Here is a 17336-nt window from a genome sequence, read left to right as displayed (position 1 = left end):
TGGGCAGAGCTAGGGCCTTCTACCACTACAGACCAAATCCAGACACACACACTATTTTGTGTGTCTGGCTTTACATGGGTACTAGAGAATTGAGCCCAGGCTGGCAGACTTTGTAGGAAAGCACATTTGAACACAGAACCATCTTTCCAGCCCTCCCTTTTACTCTCTTTGGCATTTATGGTCTTTAAATTCTATGGAACTACCATACTGGTATTTTTATCTTCTTATATATGCATCGCTTTTCAAAGTTTTCTCTTAAAAGTATTGACTCAGTTTTATACCCCTTTCTGACCCTTAAGCCTAGCAAAAACTTCTTCATGGTAGTCATTAAATATTAGTGAGCAGTAAGGTTATCAAGTCACTAATATTACTTATTTTTTTTTTATTTATTTTCTTCTTTGAGTTAGGGTCTAGCCCAGGCTGACCTGGAATTCATTATATAGTCTCAGGGTGTCCCTGAACTCATGGAAGTCCTCCTACCTCTGCCTCTCAAATGCTCTGAATAAATGTATGTGCTGGACTGGAGAGATGGCTTAGCTGTTAAGGAGCTTGCCTGAGAAGCTTAAAGACCCGGTTTTGACTCCTGAAAACCCACATAAGCCAGATGCACAAGGTGATGTGTGTGCACAAAGGTGCCCCTGTCTGGAGTTCGTTTGTGGTGGCTAGAGGCTGTGGCACGCCAATTCTCATATTCTCTGCCTGTCTATCTCTGTGTGTGTGTGTCTCGCTGTCTCATAAATTAAAAACAATGAATAAAATTTTTAAAAGGTATGTGCCACAACACCTGTCTAAAAATATTTTTAGGGCTGGAGAGATGGCTTAGCGGGTAAGCACTTGCCTGTGAAGTCTAAGGACCCCGGTTCGAGGCTCAATTCCCCAGGACCCACGGTAGCCAGATGCACAAGGGGGTGCACACATCTGGAGTTTGTTTGCAGTGGCTGGAAGCCCTGTCACGCCCATTCTTTCCCTCTCTCTCTTCCCCTCTTTCTCTCTCTGTCTGTAGCTGCCAAATAAATAAATAAAATAAGCAAAAAAATATTTTAAAATATTTTTAGTCATTTGAGAGAGGGAGAAAAAGAGTGTGGGTATGCAGGGCCTCCTGCCACTACAGACAAACTTTGGATGCATGTGCCACTTTGTGCGTCTGGCTCTATACCATACTGAGGAATTGGACCCAGTCCATCAGACTATTCAAGCACAGAATCTTCTCTCTGGATCATATTCAGATTTTAATCACTCCTTATACTTGATGTAGTATTTCCTTCCTAACTAACAAAAAAAATGGCAATTACAAGTGTAGTATAGAGCCAGGTGTGGTGGCACACACCTTTAATCCAAGCACTCGGGAGGTAGAGGTAGGAGGATCGCCATGAGTTCAAGGCCACCCTGAGACTACATAGTGAATTCCAGGTCAGCCTGCGCTTGAGTGAGACCCTACCTCGAAAAACCAAAAAAAAAAAAAAAAAAAAAGTGTAGTATACTTCAATTTTCACAAAGCCTTTAGAAGCTTTATAGTTCCCAATCTCTTGAGATTAGCTTGCTGATATGAAAAGTTACATTAAAATTGAAATTTTTATATTTTTATAATTTTTATATTTCTTTTTTGTGAAGAAATGTATTAATCTACATGTCTTGTTGACAATTTAAATTTTAATTCTGGCTGTCAAAGCAGATGTACTTCTTTTCACTCATTTATTCACATCTCTCTGTTGTTCTGGTATGGTGCTTGTCAAATGGACTGCTCTTGGAAAGGCAAGTTTGAGAAGGTGATCAGTAGTCAAGGAGCCACAAGTCGTTTCCTAGCTCTAAACATTCCAGGTGCTCTGGAGGAAAGGGGCGTTCCCTGAAACAGGAGACAGATGAAGCAGAAGAACTGTGATGCGGGAGGGACAGCCGGTGTGGAAGCACTTGCCATGCGGGCGCGAGTGCTTGCGTTCAGGCCTCAGGCCCCTGTAAAGCTTGATGTGAGCATCTGTAATCCTGGCATGCCTGTGGCAAGATGGAGGCAGAGATCAGTAAACCCCTTGGACACTGTACCAGCTAGCCTGGCATACTTAGCAGCAAACAATAAAAAAGATCCTGTTGTGATGTGAATGAGGTGTCCCTCATAAACCCTTGTGTTCTCAATGGCTGGTGGCAGTTTGGGAAGTGGAGCCTGACTAGAGGAGCTGTGTTGTGTGGGCGGGCTTTGGGATGTTACAGCCAGCTCCTCACAGCCAGACCCTCACAGCCAGACTTGGGCTCACTTTCCTGCTGTGGCTTTCCACTGGCCATGGCAGAGGTGACGTCCAGCCTCTGCTCATGCTGTGCTCTCCCCTGCCATCATGAAGCTTCCCCTTGAGGTGAGAAACCAAATAGTCCTTTCCTCCAAATCAGCTGCTTCTGGTTGGGTGCTTTGTGCCGGAGTGAGAATGTGATGGCAACAGGTCTGCTTCCAGCAGAGGGGAAAGTGAAAACTGACCCTAAACATGTTTTAACCGCCACATGTGTGTAATTCCAGCACTTGGAAAGCTAAATTGGGTGGATCCCTTGGCCTTCTCAATTCCAGACCAGCCTGGGCAGTATTTCCAAAGACTATCAAAAGAGAAAGGGAAGGGCTGGGGAGATGACGTCACAAGCATGAGGGAGAGCACTGTCTAGATTGCCCAGTCCACATATAAACACCTGACCACACACACCTGTAACCCCAGTCCTACTGCAGGGCGGGAATAGAGATCAGAGAATTCCTGATGAGAACTGCAGCTCAGGGCTGATTGAGGGCTGTCTCCAAGGAACCAGCAGGTCACGTTCTCTGGCCTTCACACACAAGTGCATAGGGCTCACACATCTGTAATGACTTACAAAGCTGGCCAACCTTTTAATATTGCAACATAATGTCATTGACAAATGAGTTAGGCTGCATTCATACCTGGAACATGTGTGGTCTATGGGCTGCAGGCTAGCCATACCTGAGTATGTTTTGAATTCCTTTTTTAAAGTTAAAAACAGTTTTTAAAGGCCTGAGATGTGTCAAATCCAAATTTTTCACTGACATTTGAACCTGCGTCTTTGTTTCCAGTAGTAGTTTGGTGTCGGCTTGGGCTGCTGTAGTGCACCTCTTCACCCGGTGTACATTGGAACCTGAATAGAGTTTGTCTCTAGTTTTAAGCAAGTTTACCAAAGCAGAATGTTACTATATCTTTTTAACTAATTATTAGAAGTAATGCATGCTCACTTTAGAAATACGGAAATGGGGACTGAAGAGAGTGAGTTTACCAGTTAAGGTGCTTGCCTACAAAGGCTAAGGACCCAGGTTTGAGTCTCCAGGCCCCATGTAAACCAGATGCACAAGGTGGCACATGTGTCTGGAGTTGATTTGCAGTGGCTGGAGGCCCCGGCGTGCCCCTTCTCTCTTTCTCTCTCCCCCCCCCCTTCTCTCTGTCTCAAATAAAAATGAAGTTAAAATAAAACTTTAAAATTTTTAAAAAGAAATATGGAAAGTAATTCACCTTAACTTAAATAGGTTAAGTATTCAAAATTTTAGTTAATAAAAATAAGTTCTGTGGTTTTCCTTTTGACTTAGAATGTTATTGTATAGACCAGACTGGTATCAAACTCTTAATATTCTGCCTCAGCCTCCCAAGTGCTGGCAGTATAGGCAAGTGCCACCATACTTGGTCTTAAAAGATTCATTTTCTGTCTATTTAGCCAGTGTGTCCAGGTTCAGGCTTTTAGAGAAATGCTTGTGAGCATCTCAGGCTGGCGTGCTCTCTTGTGAGCTGGTCATTGCTTTATCACCTCACATTATAGGACTAGCCTGTAATTTATTTAACCAGATGATTTATTTTTTGAACACTGGGTTTCTTGGTTTTGAGTTTTGGAGGTTTTCCCCTAATTCTTCTTCCATTCTAAACAAAACAGCCCACCAGCACATTTCAGAATTTCATTTGATGAGAAGAGAAAAAGAATTGCGTTTTTGCATTTGTTTGGCCAACAGTGAGTCCTGAGCTCTATAAGCTGGCTGTGACTTCACCTGTGTGCTCCAGTCCATTTGGTCTGGCGGAGGTGTTCACTCGCATTAAGTATCTGAAAGCTCTTGTCAGTTATGGATAGTTTTTGTATCTGTACCTTTTTACACTAGCCATGTGCTTAGATTTGCCATCTAATATAATTCTTAAGACATACATTTTCAATGTAATCGGGATTAAATTCTGTTAAAATTTCCATTTGTAGTTTCAGCACTGTCTAGCCATATTTTTCTTGTTCACAGTGTAGCTTTGGGAAATACATGTTCCCAGCTGGTGATTGTAAATAACCTCCTTACTACCCTGAGCAGGCAGATGGAAATGGTTCATTTATGATGACAGCTCTCGTGTGGGAATCCTGAAGAATGGCTTTGGTAAAAATTAGCAGCCTTCCACACACAGCAATTTTTTATATACTCTTCTATTTGCATTCCCTCAGATAGAAATTATCTGGGAGATGCTCAAGCAGAGAAGGTTTCTGTTTTATTTGTAGCATTGCTATGATGATTGTACATGTTAGCGTCAATCGTCCCTCCTAGAAAACAGGTGTTCTTCAATTAAGTAGCAGTTTTTCATATTGGAAATGGTTTTCAAAGTTGAAGACGGCTGTGAGACACTTGGAAAGGTAGGAAAGAGCTGTACCAGGAAAGAGCACAGTGTGCATGTCTTCGCATTCTGTACGGCCACTCCTTCTGTTGTGATGAGGAGAAGCTGTGGTATGCATGGAGAGGAATAATTTTGCTGTGGATAAGTTAGGAATGCTGGGATGCAAGAAGGTAGAGCAGCAGCGGAGCAATCCAACCGTAGGTACATGTCAGAAATTCAGGAAAAGTGGGAAAAAAATCTTAGCCGGGCAAGGTGGCGCACGCCTTTAATCCCAGGATTGCTGTGAGTTCAAGGCCACCCTGAGACTACATAGTAAATTCAAGGTCAGCCTGGGCTAGAGTGAGATCCTACCGGCTGGGGGGGAGGGAGGCTATCTTGCACAGTTTTGAGTTATGATCCATGGTGTTCAATTATTTTTATCTGCAACATGAATTCTCTCAGCAGCTTAGACTGGTAAAGATTTGAAGAACTGAACTTGTATAAAAGTTATGTATTGGTGTTTATGCACTGCTTGGGTGAAACAAAATAATGCCCAATTTTAAAGCAATTGCACTGTATTAGTAGTATACTTTGTCAGTACTTTTAATGCAGAGAAACCGAAAGCAAACTGAGGAATATTAAGCACCGCTTGTTTGCCACATTCGTTTCCCTATCCTCATCACAGTACACACTTCAGTCCACTGTCCTCCGTGTTCCTCATGACATTTGATCTTGGTGTATGTACATGTAGGAAAAAGATACATTACTAGAAGAATGTCCTTTGAATCAGTTGAAAAACAGACCCAAGAACTGTAGCATTGTGAGCAAAAAGAAAGAACCTGTGGTTGGTGTGCTTTGGTGGGTGGAGGATTTATCGGTGAGCATATATATGAGGTGAGCTGAAGGAATGAGGAATTAGTTATGCCTGCTGCTGGTTGACTACAGTAAGTGTGCATTACAAAGAAATAGCAATACTCATGTATCTGAAGCTGATTTCCTCCTCTTATTACAGCTGGCCATTTAAGCAGAGGAGACGGTTCTAGCTTAATTAACCTAGTTGAGTGTAGCAGATGGGGCAGAATGTCTTGCAGTGAGAAGACAATTCAGAAATGGCACCAGATGTTGGAAGCTGTCCCTGGTGGTGTTTGAGTGCAGCCCAGATGTTCCGGTACCACCTGGCTAGTTCTCAGCACTGCGGGCTCAGCAGCTGTGATGTAACCCATGTGATGTTCACATAACACTAAAATCACCATAATTGAATTGCTGCTCCAGACTTCTAAGGTTACAGCTCATAAAGGGTGAAATTTTTAAGGACAAAAATAAGGCCAACAACTTAAGGTTTGGGGTCTTTGACTATGTCATTGATAATTGAATAGAAAAAAAAAATTAAGATGTGACATATTCTTCAGATTGTTAAAGTAAATGCCTTAATATGCATTGCTTACATATACAATTTTGAAGAGACTGTGACACTGCATACAGAGAGTGATCAGTTAATTAGGATTGTGCCATTTTAAAAATACCGATTTAGCAATAAAGAGCTGATAGTTTTCTATGCATTAAAAGTTATAAGTATTTAGTCTTTAGAGTTTCAATAGTAGGGGAAAGGTATCCCTAGCTACTTTTTAAGATCTTTACATTGATTTTTTTTTTATCCTCATAACTGCTTAAACTGATTTTAAACAAATCACCTTCAAGTTTTCCCCCAGCATTTTATTTTTAAAACTTTGAAACATACACAGAGAATTTGCTAGGGTTTTTTTCTCTCTTACTTGCTCTTACTCTTTATTTCTTTTTTTCTTTAACATACAGTTTATTCTGTACCATTCAAGAGAAAGTTTCAAACATTGGCATTTGTCCTGAAAATAGTTTAGCTTATTTACTAAGATGTCCTCTTTTTTTTTTTTTTTTTTTTGAGGTAGGGTTTCAGTGTAACCCATGCTGACCTGAAATTCACCATGTAGTCTCAGAGTGGCCTTGAGTTCATGGTGATCCTCCTACCTCACTTTCCTGAGTGCTGGGATTAAAGGTGTGTGCCACCATGCCCACCTGACTTCCTCCTTTTTAATCATATTGGGAAATTTAACATAAAATAATATACAAGCCATGTACACATGTCCTCAGTGTCTTGGTTCTGTTTTTTCAGGACAAGACTGTTGATGGTGCCACCCAGGATTGCACATCTCACTTGGCATGCGAATATCTTGGTCCCTGTCTGTGTTCACTCAGGTTTAAGTGCCCATGGAGGGTTCTTTCAGGAAACATAGTTAGCTAGATCAACTGTACACCCACCTTACACTTGGGGCAGTCTAGTGAGGTGTCACCTGTCTCACTGCTTAAGGGACTGAGTAGTGTGGAAATCTGATAGCATGCAAGCAGCATGGGTACCTGAGAGCCCGTACCTGTGCAGGGCTGGCCTCTGCTGTGGCCTTGTTTATGTGGTGTGGACATGCGGACCGATGTTCTCGAGTTGGACCATTCTTAACATTTTCTCCTTCTTAACTTCTAGGAGGATCAACTGACTTATTCGGGGGCTTTGCTGACTTTGGCTCAGCTGCTGCATCAGGCAGTTTCCCTTCCCAAGGTAGGATATGATTTGATTGTCAGAAACCAAGTTCATGAAAAGGTTACCAAAAAACTGACCTGCTGCCACATTCCTTTTAGTCCTTGTGGTATTTATAATTCAGAAACCTTAACTTGTTTATGTGTCAGTTATTTTATTGGGTTACTGTCACAAGTGTGTTAATTTAATTGGAGGTTATGTTTTTCTGAATAAAGAAAACTTGCCATGTTCCTAACTCACTCTTGTTTACCTGTGCAGGGGTAGATATGAAAAAGTATAGATCAGCTCGTTTTAGCAATGTAAATACTAGATGTTTTCTTTAGTTTATCTAGTTCCCCAGGAAGGAGACTTAACCAAGTTTTTAAAACCACTACTAATGCTAACTGTCATGATTCTTTAGAAAGACAAAACTGTGCCTGTGGGAATGCATAGAGCTTCATAGTTAAAATTGAACTATGAGAACCAGAGGCGAGGTGAGGAAGAGAAATGGAATGTAACTAATTAGTGTTGCAGTTCATTTCAAATAGAAGAATCTACTCTCTTGGTTTTTCAAGATAGTGTCTTGTTCTAGTCCAGGCTTCCCTGGAATTCACTATGGAGTTGGGGGTTCTCAGGGTGGCCTCAACCTCGCAGTGATCCTCTACCTCAGCCTCCCAAGTGCTGGGATTGAAGATGTGCACCACCACGCCCAGCGTATAATTTTTATCCAATTCTTATTTCCTGTTGAATAATGTCTAATAGAGGCTCATGAGGAGTTAGTAAGAAAAATGTGTGGAATTGAATATGGTTTGAGATTATTTTGACAGCATACTTTTTGTAAATTGTAAGCATTTCCCAGAAACCAAAACGTTGTACCTTCTAAAGGTTGATGTCTTACTTTAGGCAAATAATGTTACAAACTCGCTGTGTAATTCTCAGCATTATATCTATATGTAAGGTTGCGTACTATGCAAATCATTTGACTATGTTAGCGTTGCCGTCCTGGTGCGTCTCTTGATCTGTATGCACACAATTAGAGTGTAACCTGATCGTCACTGCACAGGGCATGAGACTGTTGCAGCAACGAGTCACTTCTAACAGTGTATGCCCCACTTCTTCATGATTAATCATCCCAGATACCAAAGTTTCAGGTAGGACGACACACTTCGCCCCAATTCTCATTCACATTGTACTTTTATAGATCACACAAATGGAAGAATCGGTGCACAGTTTACATTAATTTGTGCAGGGCTGGCTTAAATGAATTCACATTGTCTAAAACGGAACTTTACCTAAAACAGTTCACAAAGTCTCTCTGGTGAAGAAAGACAAAGGCAGGTAGCCATGTTCTTTTTTTAAGTTGTTGGTAGAGGCTGAGGTGATAGCTCAGTGAATAAAGCACTTGCTGCCCGCTGAGTGCCCAGGTTCAATCCCCAGTCCCCATGTAAAAAGCCAGAAGCCATGGTATTACCCCAGCACTCCAGCGAGATGGGAAGTGGATACAGGAGAATTTTCTAGAAACTCCAACAAAGCAGCCAAGATCCAGGGAGAGAAACCCAGCCTCAAGGTGGGAAGGTTGTCCTCTGACCTGCACACATGTGCCTTGGCAAGTGTATGCTGTGCACGTGTGGGTACACACACACACACGAAAAAAATGATTGTCACAGAAGTTGTTGAGGATGTGTGCATCTTAATCAGAACCGTCTCATGTTCCTGTTCTCTTGTATTTCACATAATGTGCCAGTAGCACAGTGATTGGTTACCTTTCAGCCTGGACAAAACATTCCACGAGTTAAGCAAACAGGGTGCACAGAGAGGCAGTGCTGCTTAGCTTGGAGATGCATGCTATCTCCTTCCAGAGGACCGCTTCTGTGCGGCTTTCCAACTGTCACTTGCTCATTGATGTCCTTTTGTCCCTCCTGTGAAGTTTATTTACTTCCATTCCCACGTAGCCTGGTCAGAAAGAGTGTTAAGTGTGACCTGTCTTCTCAATCAGTTTGCACATATCTGACACTCTCCATGCAGACGTTACGCGGCTCAGACCTGACTTCGGTGTGCATGTGGCACACCACAGGAAGGGCCTCACCTCAGCTTTCACCTCACTGTCACGGTTAACCCAAGGAGTAAGAAAGGACACCCTAAATTAAATTCCTTAATTTCTGCAGTGTACATTTTCAAAGTGTGGCACGGAGAGGTTAATTCATTTGCTTAGGTTCCTATGGCTAGTAAGTATAAAATCCATGCTGTCAACCACTGGAATTTTTTTTAATTAATTTATTAATTTATTTTTAAATTTTTATTAGCATTTTCCATGATTATAAAAAAAATCCCATGTTAATTCCCCCCTCCCCCAACCACTGGAATTTTTATATGGAGCACTTTGAACTCAAACATAGGAATTTGTATTATTCTGTTACATGGTGGGTTAGGTTTTTCCATCACTGTTACAAGATAATGGAGAAACCAACTTAAAGGAGGAAGTTGGCTTTGACTCCCAGTCTTAGCAGTTTCAGTCTGTGTTCAGCTAGCTCTCTTGCTTTTAGGGTCCAGAGTAAGGCAACGCACCATGCAGGGTTCCCACAATACAGTGAAGCTGCTGTCCCCATAACAGCCGGGAAACAGAGACAGGCAGGAAGGAGCCAGGAGCCAGTTCCACCCTTGAAAGGCACACTCTTAGGAACCTACTTCCTCCAGGCAAGCCCCGTCTCCTACTGTTGCCTGTGAGTCCATCGTCCTGTTGGCCCAGTGATGAAATGAGCACGGTCACCTCTCAGCGCAGCAAGCTGAGGTCCAAGCCTTCACTGCATATGCCTTCAGGGACACAAGCCCCCCTTCTTCCCTTTTTCTTCCCATAAGTTGGACAGCAGGTGTTAAGACAAGCTGTGTACTTACTGAAGATTGTGTTGTAACTCTAACCCTTGTGTTGTCAGGGCTCACATAGCCAAAGGAGGAGCATTAAATCTGCCTTTGGTTTTACTAGGTTTTTATCCCCCATGCTTGTCTATTCTGCTGTGCATAGATGACGCTTCTGAACCTGACGCTTAGGCAGTTGTGAAGGTGTACGCTTAACTTGAGCTCTCCTGACTCTTCTGAACAGCAAGTGAAGGCTGAGCTCTGGGTTGGGTTCAGTGTCTCCTCATGTTGCTATTCTGGATTCCCACACAGTTGAGCATCTCCTCCTGGCTGCACTGAGCCAAGGGCAGGGTCAGACTTGCTTAGCTGGAGGCCTGTATGGCATGCGAGCTTGAGGAGTTTGGTGGACGTTTTGCAATCCTTCTGGGTGGCGAGCTTCCCTTTCAGTGGGGGTGCTGCTTTCTGCCACCTTGTTAACACTCATGTTGTATTCATGAGAGAGAAGGGTGTCCAGATGGAGAGGGGACCCTCAGGTTGATCTGGATGGATGGGCGATGATCCACTTGAACTTGTCTCCGTTCATGGTTTGTTGGACATGCTCCATGCAACTCATCCTTACTGCTCTCTCTGCCTCAGCAACAGCAACAAGTGGGAATGGAGACTTCGGTGACTGGAGTGCCTTCAACCAAGCCCCGCCAGGCCCTGCGGCTTCCAGTGGTGAGCTCTTCAGTAGTGCCCCACAGCCCACAGCAGAACTCGTCAGTGGCTCACAGGCGGCGTTAGGCCCACCTCCAGCTGCCTCAAATTCTACAGACCTTTTTGATCTCATGGGCTCACCCCAGGCAACTATGACGTCTTCCCAGAGTATGAATTTCTCGTTGATGAGCACTAATACTGTTGGGCTTGGTTTGCCCATGTCAAGGTCACAGGTAAGGCATTTGCTTCGCTTGGGCAGTCTTTGCTCCAGTGTAGTGATAGGCTTGTGCAGGACAAGCACTAAGCAAGCCCCATGCTTGTGCCTGCCTAGAGTCACCTCCTACTTAATGATGGGCGTGGCTAGAGAAATGTGCCTCTGTCACTGTCCCAGGTAATAGAGTCTCACACGGTCTCCTGGTGACCAAGCATCATTAGGTGCCACAGAACTGTGTGTGAGCTGCTCGCCAGTTTTGCATGGTGCGTCTGTCTCCCACCCTTTCCTTTAGTGCAGAGACTTGGGGTCTAGAGGCCAGGCCTTCTTCTGTCTTCCCATAATGCCGAGGATGACACTGCGTGCAGAGGATCAGACGTAATGAAATTTATCAGGGTATAAAAAATTGAAAATGTGGGGCTGGCGAGATGGCTTAGCGGTTAAGTGCTTGCCTGTGAAGCCTAAGGGCCCCGGTTCGAGGCTCAATTCCCCAGAACCCACGTTAGCCAGATGCACAAGGGGGCGCACGCATCTGGAGTTTGTTTGCAGCTGCTGGAGGCCCTGGCACGCCCATTCTCTCTCTCCATCTCTGCCTCTTTCTCTCTGTCTGTTGCTCTAAAATAAATAAAATAACAACAAAAAAAAATAAAAAACAAAAATCAAATTATGTGTGTGTGTGTGTGTGAAAGAAAATATTTAAAAATTTGAAAATTTGTTTTTAAGAAATAAATACATTGTTTTAGTGCATGGCCAATATTCACTCACAATATTCAGTCTGGTTATATTAGCATAGGATCACTTGCTGGTTGCTTATAAACAGAATCATTGCTGGGGCCAATCTAGTGGGAGAGTGCTCGCATGGCGCGTGCAAGCCCTACATTCAGTCACTGGCGTTGCTATTGGAGACCATCAATCTCTTAATGGCAAATGCCTTCCCTGCTCGGAGCCTGTTGTGTTACAGAAACATGGTTCTTTTTCAACTTACATTTTCATAAAGGAAAGCTAAAATGAGAGCCTTAAAATTCACTTTTTAATAGCTAAACCCAAAGTACATAATATTACCTTAAAATCTGAACAAACATAGGATCAGAAAGTACATACCAGGAACTGCTCGATTTGACTTGAGTTTTTGAGAACATTTGTTTATTATGCTAATGACTTGTTTTAATGTGTAGATTCTCTCCTTTGGGATATTAGGATGAAGGAAGAGAAGAAAGAAGCAGAAAGGTGACTGCTGTATATAACAAAAAGTAGCCCTAATGTATCACAAGAGTGAAGCCAGTCAACTGTATTTGCAGTCGTAATTGTAACTCCTGATTCTGTACATTGTTGATTCTGCTTTGGATCCTCTGCCTTTCCCTTCTGTCGTTATAATTGTCCTTGGTAACACTGGGCACCTCTGCTTCTTTCTTCTGCTGTCACCTTCCTCCTCAGAGGGTCCGTATCAGCTTCCACCAGTGTTTCTCACTGGAGACAGTAGAAGTGTGCACAGAGTACAGGAACATCAGTTTGCATATGTGAGGTTTTATTTGTGGCTTGATGGTTTGGGCTTTCATATAACAGAAGACATTTCAGATTTCCAACTGTATATTTCCTTAAAGCTGTACTGACTTGGCCAGCAGTGTTCTTACTGCCCAGGCCACTGCCCCTTGCAGTGCACTCAGTAAACCTTCTTTCTCTTAGGGATGGGTTACTGTCCTAATCTAAAGTTGGTAGTTGCCGTGGACATTTCTCAGGGATGGTGCTCTGTAGACATTGGGTCCCAGGAGCATGATTGTCAACGCACATGCGTCATGTGCTCTTTCAACCCAGACCTGACTGGGACCGAGAGCCACTTAGGAAGCTCATGATTAAAGGTATGAAGACATAAGTGTAGAACATTACCCATTGGTTTTGGTTCTAGAAACATTACTGTGATGAGATTGCCATCTTATAATCCTTACAGGGAAGATGCTTAATTTTTAGAGCATCTTTTTCTTTTCCAGCCTTTGCACAATGTTGGTGCAGTGCTGCAGAAGCCTAACCCTCTCTATCATCAGAATACAGATATGGTCCAGAAGTCAGTCAGCAAAACCCTGCCCTCTACGTGGTCTGACCCCAGTGTAAACATCAGCCTAGATAACTTACTCCCTGGTATGCAGCCTTCCAAACCCCAGCAACCGTCGCTCAACACAATGATTCAGCAACAGAGTAAGTTACTGCCATATACTCCACTTCTTTGTGTTCATTGACTCTTATCCTGATGCCAGGACCGCTCCAAACACTAAAACAAAACACATAGCATACAACGCAGGAGAGCAAAGATAACAGATACTTATTTCAGGTCTTTCTGTGTAATGGCATATGGATTGATTTTGTAGTCTGCTCATAGTATCGCCGCACATCTAGATTGTATTGTAGCACTAGGGAGGCACACATAAGAGGCCCACGCTGAGCTACCTGGTGAGACTGTCAAAAAACCAAGGGCTGAGCTGGGTATGGTGACGCACACCTTTAATCCCAGCACTTGGGAGGCAAAGGCAGGAGGATTGCCTTTAGGTCGAGGCCACCCTAAGAATACAGAGTGAATTCCAGGTTAGCCTGGGCTAGAGTGAGACCCTACCTCAAAAAACAAACAAACAAAAAACAAGGACTGTGGATGTAGTCCAGTGGGAGAACCCTTGCCCAGCACGCCCATGGCACTGGAGTCTCTCCACAACACTGCAGAAACAGAAAGCTCCTGAGTTTCGCAAGCTGAGAGCTGCTGTGGCTCTTCCATCTTGGTACAGTGTTGTCGTGGCATGTACTGAGTCTCTCTGTACCATATTGCCTTTCCTCATCTAGCATGTTTTCCTTGTTGACACTGTGAAAAAAAAATCATGCTGAAATTCTTAAGATATTTATTTGCAAGCACAGAGGGGGCAGGAAGAGAATAAGCACACTAGGATCTCTTGCACTTCAGATGAACTCCAGACACATGCACCACTTTGCTTACATGGGTACTTTGAAAGCAAGCACCTTTACAACACTGACCCATCTATCTCTCCAACCCTGATGTTTAAATTTTTATAATTACCCATCAATCAATATATAATTCCTCTTGTTGATCACGTAAATTGTTTTGAGTTTTTTGTTACTTTAAATAACTATAATTTTGTATAGATTTGAACTTCACATTTTTCCTTAATATAACCTAAAAGTAACTGAGTCAAAGGATATAAACCTTTTTCAGAATTCTGGTAGGAACTGCTTTTGTAGTTTGCTAGGTAGGATTCAGCTATGGAATTTTTAAAAATATTTTTAGTTGTTCATTTGAGAGATGTACCTGGCTACAACCAAACTCCCAAATGCATATGCCACTTTGTTCATCTGGCCTTACGTGCATACTGGGGAATTGAACCTGTGCCGTTTGGCTTCGCAAGCATCTTTAACCACTGTGCCATCTCTCCAGCCCCCAGTAATGGATTTTGTAGGAATATCTTGGGGTCATGTTTTCCTCATTCTTATTGTTTCTACATCGCTGTGAAGCAGAGCCAATATCCACTGAATATGTGTCATGAGTAACCAGTGCAGATTAATTGAGTTCTCATACAAAATCACTATAAAGGGATTGTATTGGGGCGAGAAGTGTTGGTCGTAGAGAAAATGTATTCTGTTTCTGTTCTGTGAATCTTAATAATTCATGTTGTAAAGTTCTCTCTCTCCCTCTCTCTCTCTCCTTGGGTAGATATGCAGCAGCCTCTGAATATGATGACTCAGAGCTTTGGAGCTGTGAACCTCAGCTCTCCATCAAACATGCTTCCTGTCCGGCCACAAACCACTTCTTTGATGGGGGCACCCATGCCTATGAGCATGCCCAGTGTGATGACTGGCACCATGGGGATGGCCCCTCTTGGAAATACTCCCATGATGAACCAGAGCATGATGGGCATGAACATGAACCTGGGAATGTCAGCTGCTGGGATGGGCTTGACGGGCACAATGGGAGTGGGCATGCCCAGCATGACCATGACTTCTGGAACTGTGCAGCCTAAGCAAGATGCCTTTGCAAACTTTGCCAACTTTAGCAAATAAGAAATCCTAAGAAGCAGGTTGAATGAACTTTTTAGCTGCGCAAATAGGTGATGTTGGGATGGAAAATGCTAATCAATTCCCCTTTCTTTTAGCAATTAATTAAAGTAAACCCAACCCACATAAGGAACCGGAAAGGCTGTTGTGTAAAAGTGCACTATCTAGTATTCCAGAAGTGAAGCAAGAGCGCCTCAGGTGAGGCAGTCAGTCTCCCTCCCCGCTGAAGAACACAGGGTGATGAGACCTTGAGAGCCTTTAAAAGCTGAAGAGCCCATTTAACACCATAATATGTGGGAAGACTGGACAAGGCTGAATGAACGTGCTTGAATCTCTTAACTTTATACTTTACTTTTCCTGAGGAACTTGATTTTCTGTCCCTCAATCGCCTTGTCATAATTGGATCTGTTCCTTTTACTACCACTCAAGTCCATATATGAAATCATTAGAGTTGGATGATCAGTTTTTTATAAAAATATATATTTTTGTCCAAAAGACATACATATGTGATTATGGCTAAATCAAAGGTGACTGGAATGTATATACTTTTGCTAATGTTCCAGCAGCACTCCTATGATACAATCCAAATTTCTATTGCACCAAGAGAAGTGGCTGAGAGCGAGGGACTTTCCCGTCTGCTGCTGTAATTATCCCATGCAGAACTAGGAAAAAAATATATATATTTTCAGGATTGCTCTGTGACTTCCTTTAAAAGAAAGACCTCTGGTATTGTTTGTTTGTAGCGGTCATTTACAGTTTGCTGTGGTTAACTTGGCAAGGCTAGTTTCTGTGTTCATCCTTGTAGCTATCATTCAAGGCAGAAATGGTCAAAAGAGAAAAATATTTATTTTTATCTTTTTTGGTGTCTTTTCAAAAAATTGAAAAAGTGAAAATACATAAAACCTGAAGTTAAATGTAAATGTTAAAACTCACCAATGTTCACTGAGATTTTTTTACAGCATTAGTTTTGTTTGGGATATATATATATGGCATTGGCAGAGGCCCCAGTAAAGGAGTTGGACTATTAAAGGAGACCAGTAGCAGTCCGAGGTTTTATTGATTTAATGACAAATAAAGGAAATTAATTAAGATGTTTTGTGTTCCTGCTGTAATTCTGCATTAAGCTCACATGAAAATCATGATTCTAGAGTTTGGAATGCAAAATGAAATGTTTCAACTTCAAGCTGGGAATAGTTTTAAAAATAAATACTATAATATAGCTATCAAATTATTACCTCCCCACTTTATGTTGAAAATTTTTTTATTAAATTGATAAAACTTTGTTTCCATTGTATTCATAATGTTCTGTTATATATAACATTAAAACGTTCATTAAAATCAATGTTGAATGGGCCTTTTCTCATTCTGTTAAACATTGGAGACCATTTGGGGAAAAAATAATTATAATTTGGCAAAGTAATTTTTATAAATAATTTAAACTTACTTAATGACTTCTCCGTTCTTTTCTATCAGGCACTACTGTTAGGAATTAAAAATGAAACAGCGAAGATATCCTGACCTGCTCCGTTTTTGCTAATGTTCCATTGACACCATTTCTAATTAGGCAGAAACCCGTGTACTTCAGCTAAGTGGTGATGAAAAGTGACTCGTTTGCTGAATAAGAGATGAGAGGGGGTGTAATTAGCTGACTGTGGTTTTAATCTTTCAACAATTCAGTGTGTTTAAATTAGTTTCAAAGACTAGGAGCTTTCAAGTGTTGTTACGTCAGAGCAGTCCAGCCTACCTCTGGTGGCAGCATGGTGGAATGGCTTCGCCTGTACCTAAACGCGGAGATCTTAAAGCTTGTTTTAGTTGGGAAGATTTATCTCTAACACAGTTTCCAGACCTGACCTTCTTATGTATCTCTGAGGACACAGGGACCCCCTGCCCCGCTTTTTCTTTCTGACTGAACCTCAACATTGCATAGCGTCAAAAGAGAAAAGCCAAGTTCCCTCACTGGTGGCCCTTCTGGGTGGTGTGTTTTGAAGCATGCCTCAGACTTGCTTCCTCCCGCGTGTACCTCCCCAGTGCTGGGATCACCTGTGTGCGCCGCCACAGCCAGCGCACCTGACGTGAAACGGTCTCCTGTCCGGCGGGAAGAATCGTCTCAGGATGGGTTCCTGAGAGAAGAAAAGCATAAAGACTTTGCAATCATGTGGAGTTGGCTAGAAAGTGCTCCCTTTGTCTACAGGGCAGAGCCTTTTCCTGTCGATCTTTCCTTCTGCTGAGTGCTGCCACAAGGAAAGGACTGTTGAGCAGCTTGCAGAGTCAACGCCAGCGCTCCACAATCAGGCTTGTGTCCTCCAGGTTTCTCTGACTTCTCTGGTAAAGTCCAGAACAAAAGGCATGTCTTTGTTCACGTTCTATCCTTTTTGTTCTTTAGGTTTTTCCGAGGTAG

General features: G+C 42.6%; 1 protein-coding gene across 2 annotated transcripts in view; it reads left to right on the top strand.

The window, feature by feature from the left end:
• Clint1 (clathrin interactor 1) overlaps positions 1-16280 on the top strand; it is a 65150-nt gene extending 48870 nt beyond the window's left edge. Inside the window, exons 9-12 of one of the 2 annotated variants that reach the window (XM_004657479.2) lie at positions 7099-7173; positions 10621-10913; positions 12877-13081; positions 14598-16280. In XM_004657479.2, the coding sequence (XP_004657536.2) occupies positions 7099-7173; positions 10621-10913; positions 12877-13081; positions 14598-14944 (920 nt within the window). In that variant the 3' untranslated portion in view covers positions 14945-16280. The remainder of the gene's footprint in view (positions 1-7098; positions 7174-10620; positions 10914-12876; positions 13082-14597) is intronic. The other variant, XM_004657478.2, reaches the window with a different exon arrangement.
• The last annotated feature ends 1056 nt before the right edge of the window (positions 16281-17336 follow it).

Source organism: Jaculus jaculus, chromosome 6, assembly GCF_020740685.1.
Source record: "Jaculus jaculus isolate mJacJac1 chromosome 6, mJacJac1.mat.Y.cur, whole genome shotgun sequence".
Taxonomy (NCBI): domain Eukaryota; kingdom Metazoa; phylum Chordata; class Mammalia; order Rodentia; family Dipodidae; genus Jaculus; species Jaculus jaculus.
The sequence above is the reverse complement of the archived record's forward strand: the minus strand, read 5'-3'. Positions and strand labels throughout refer to the sequence as shown.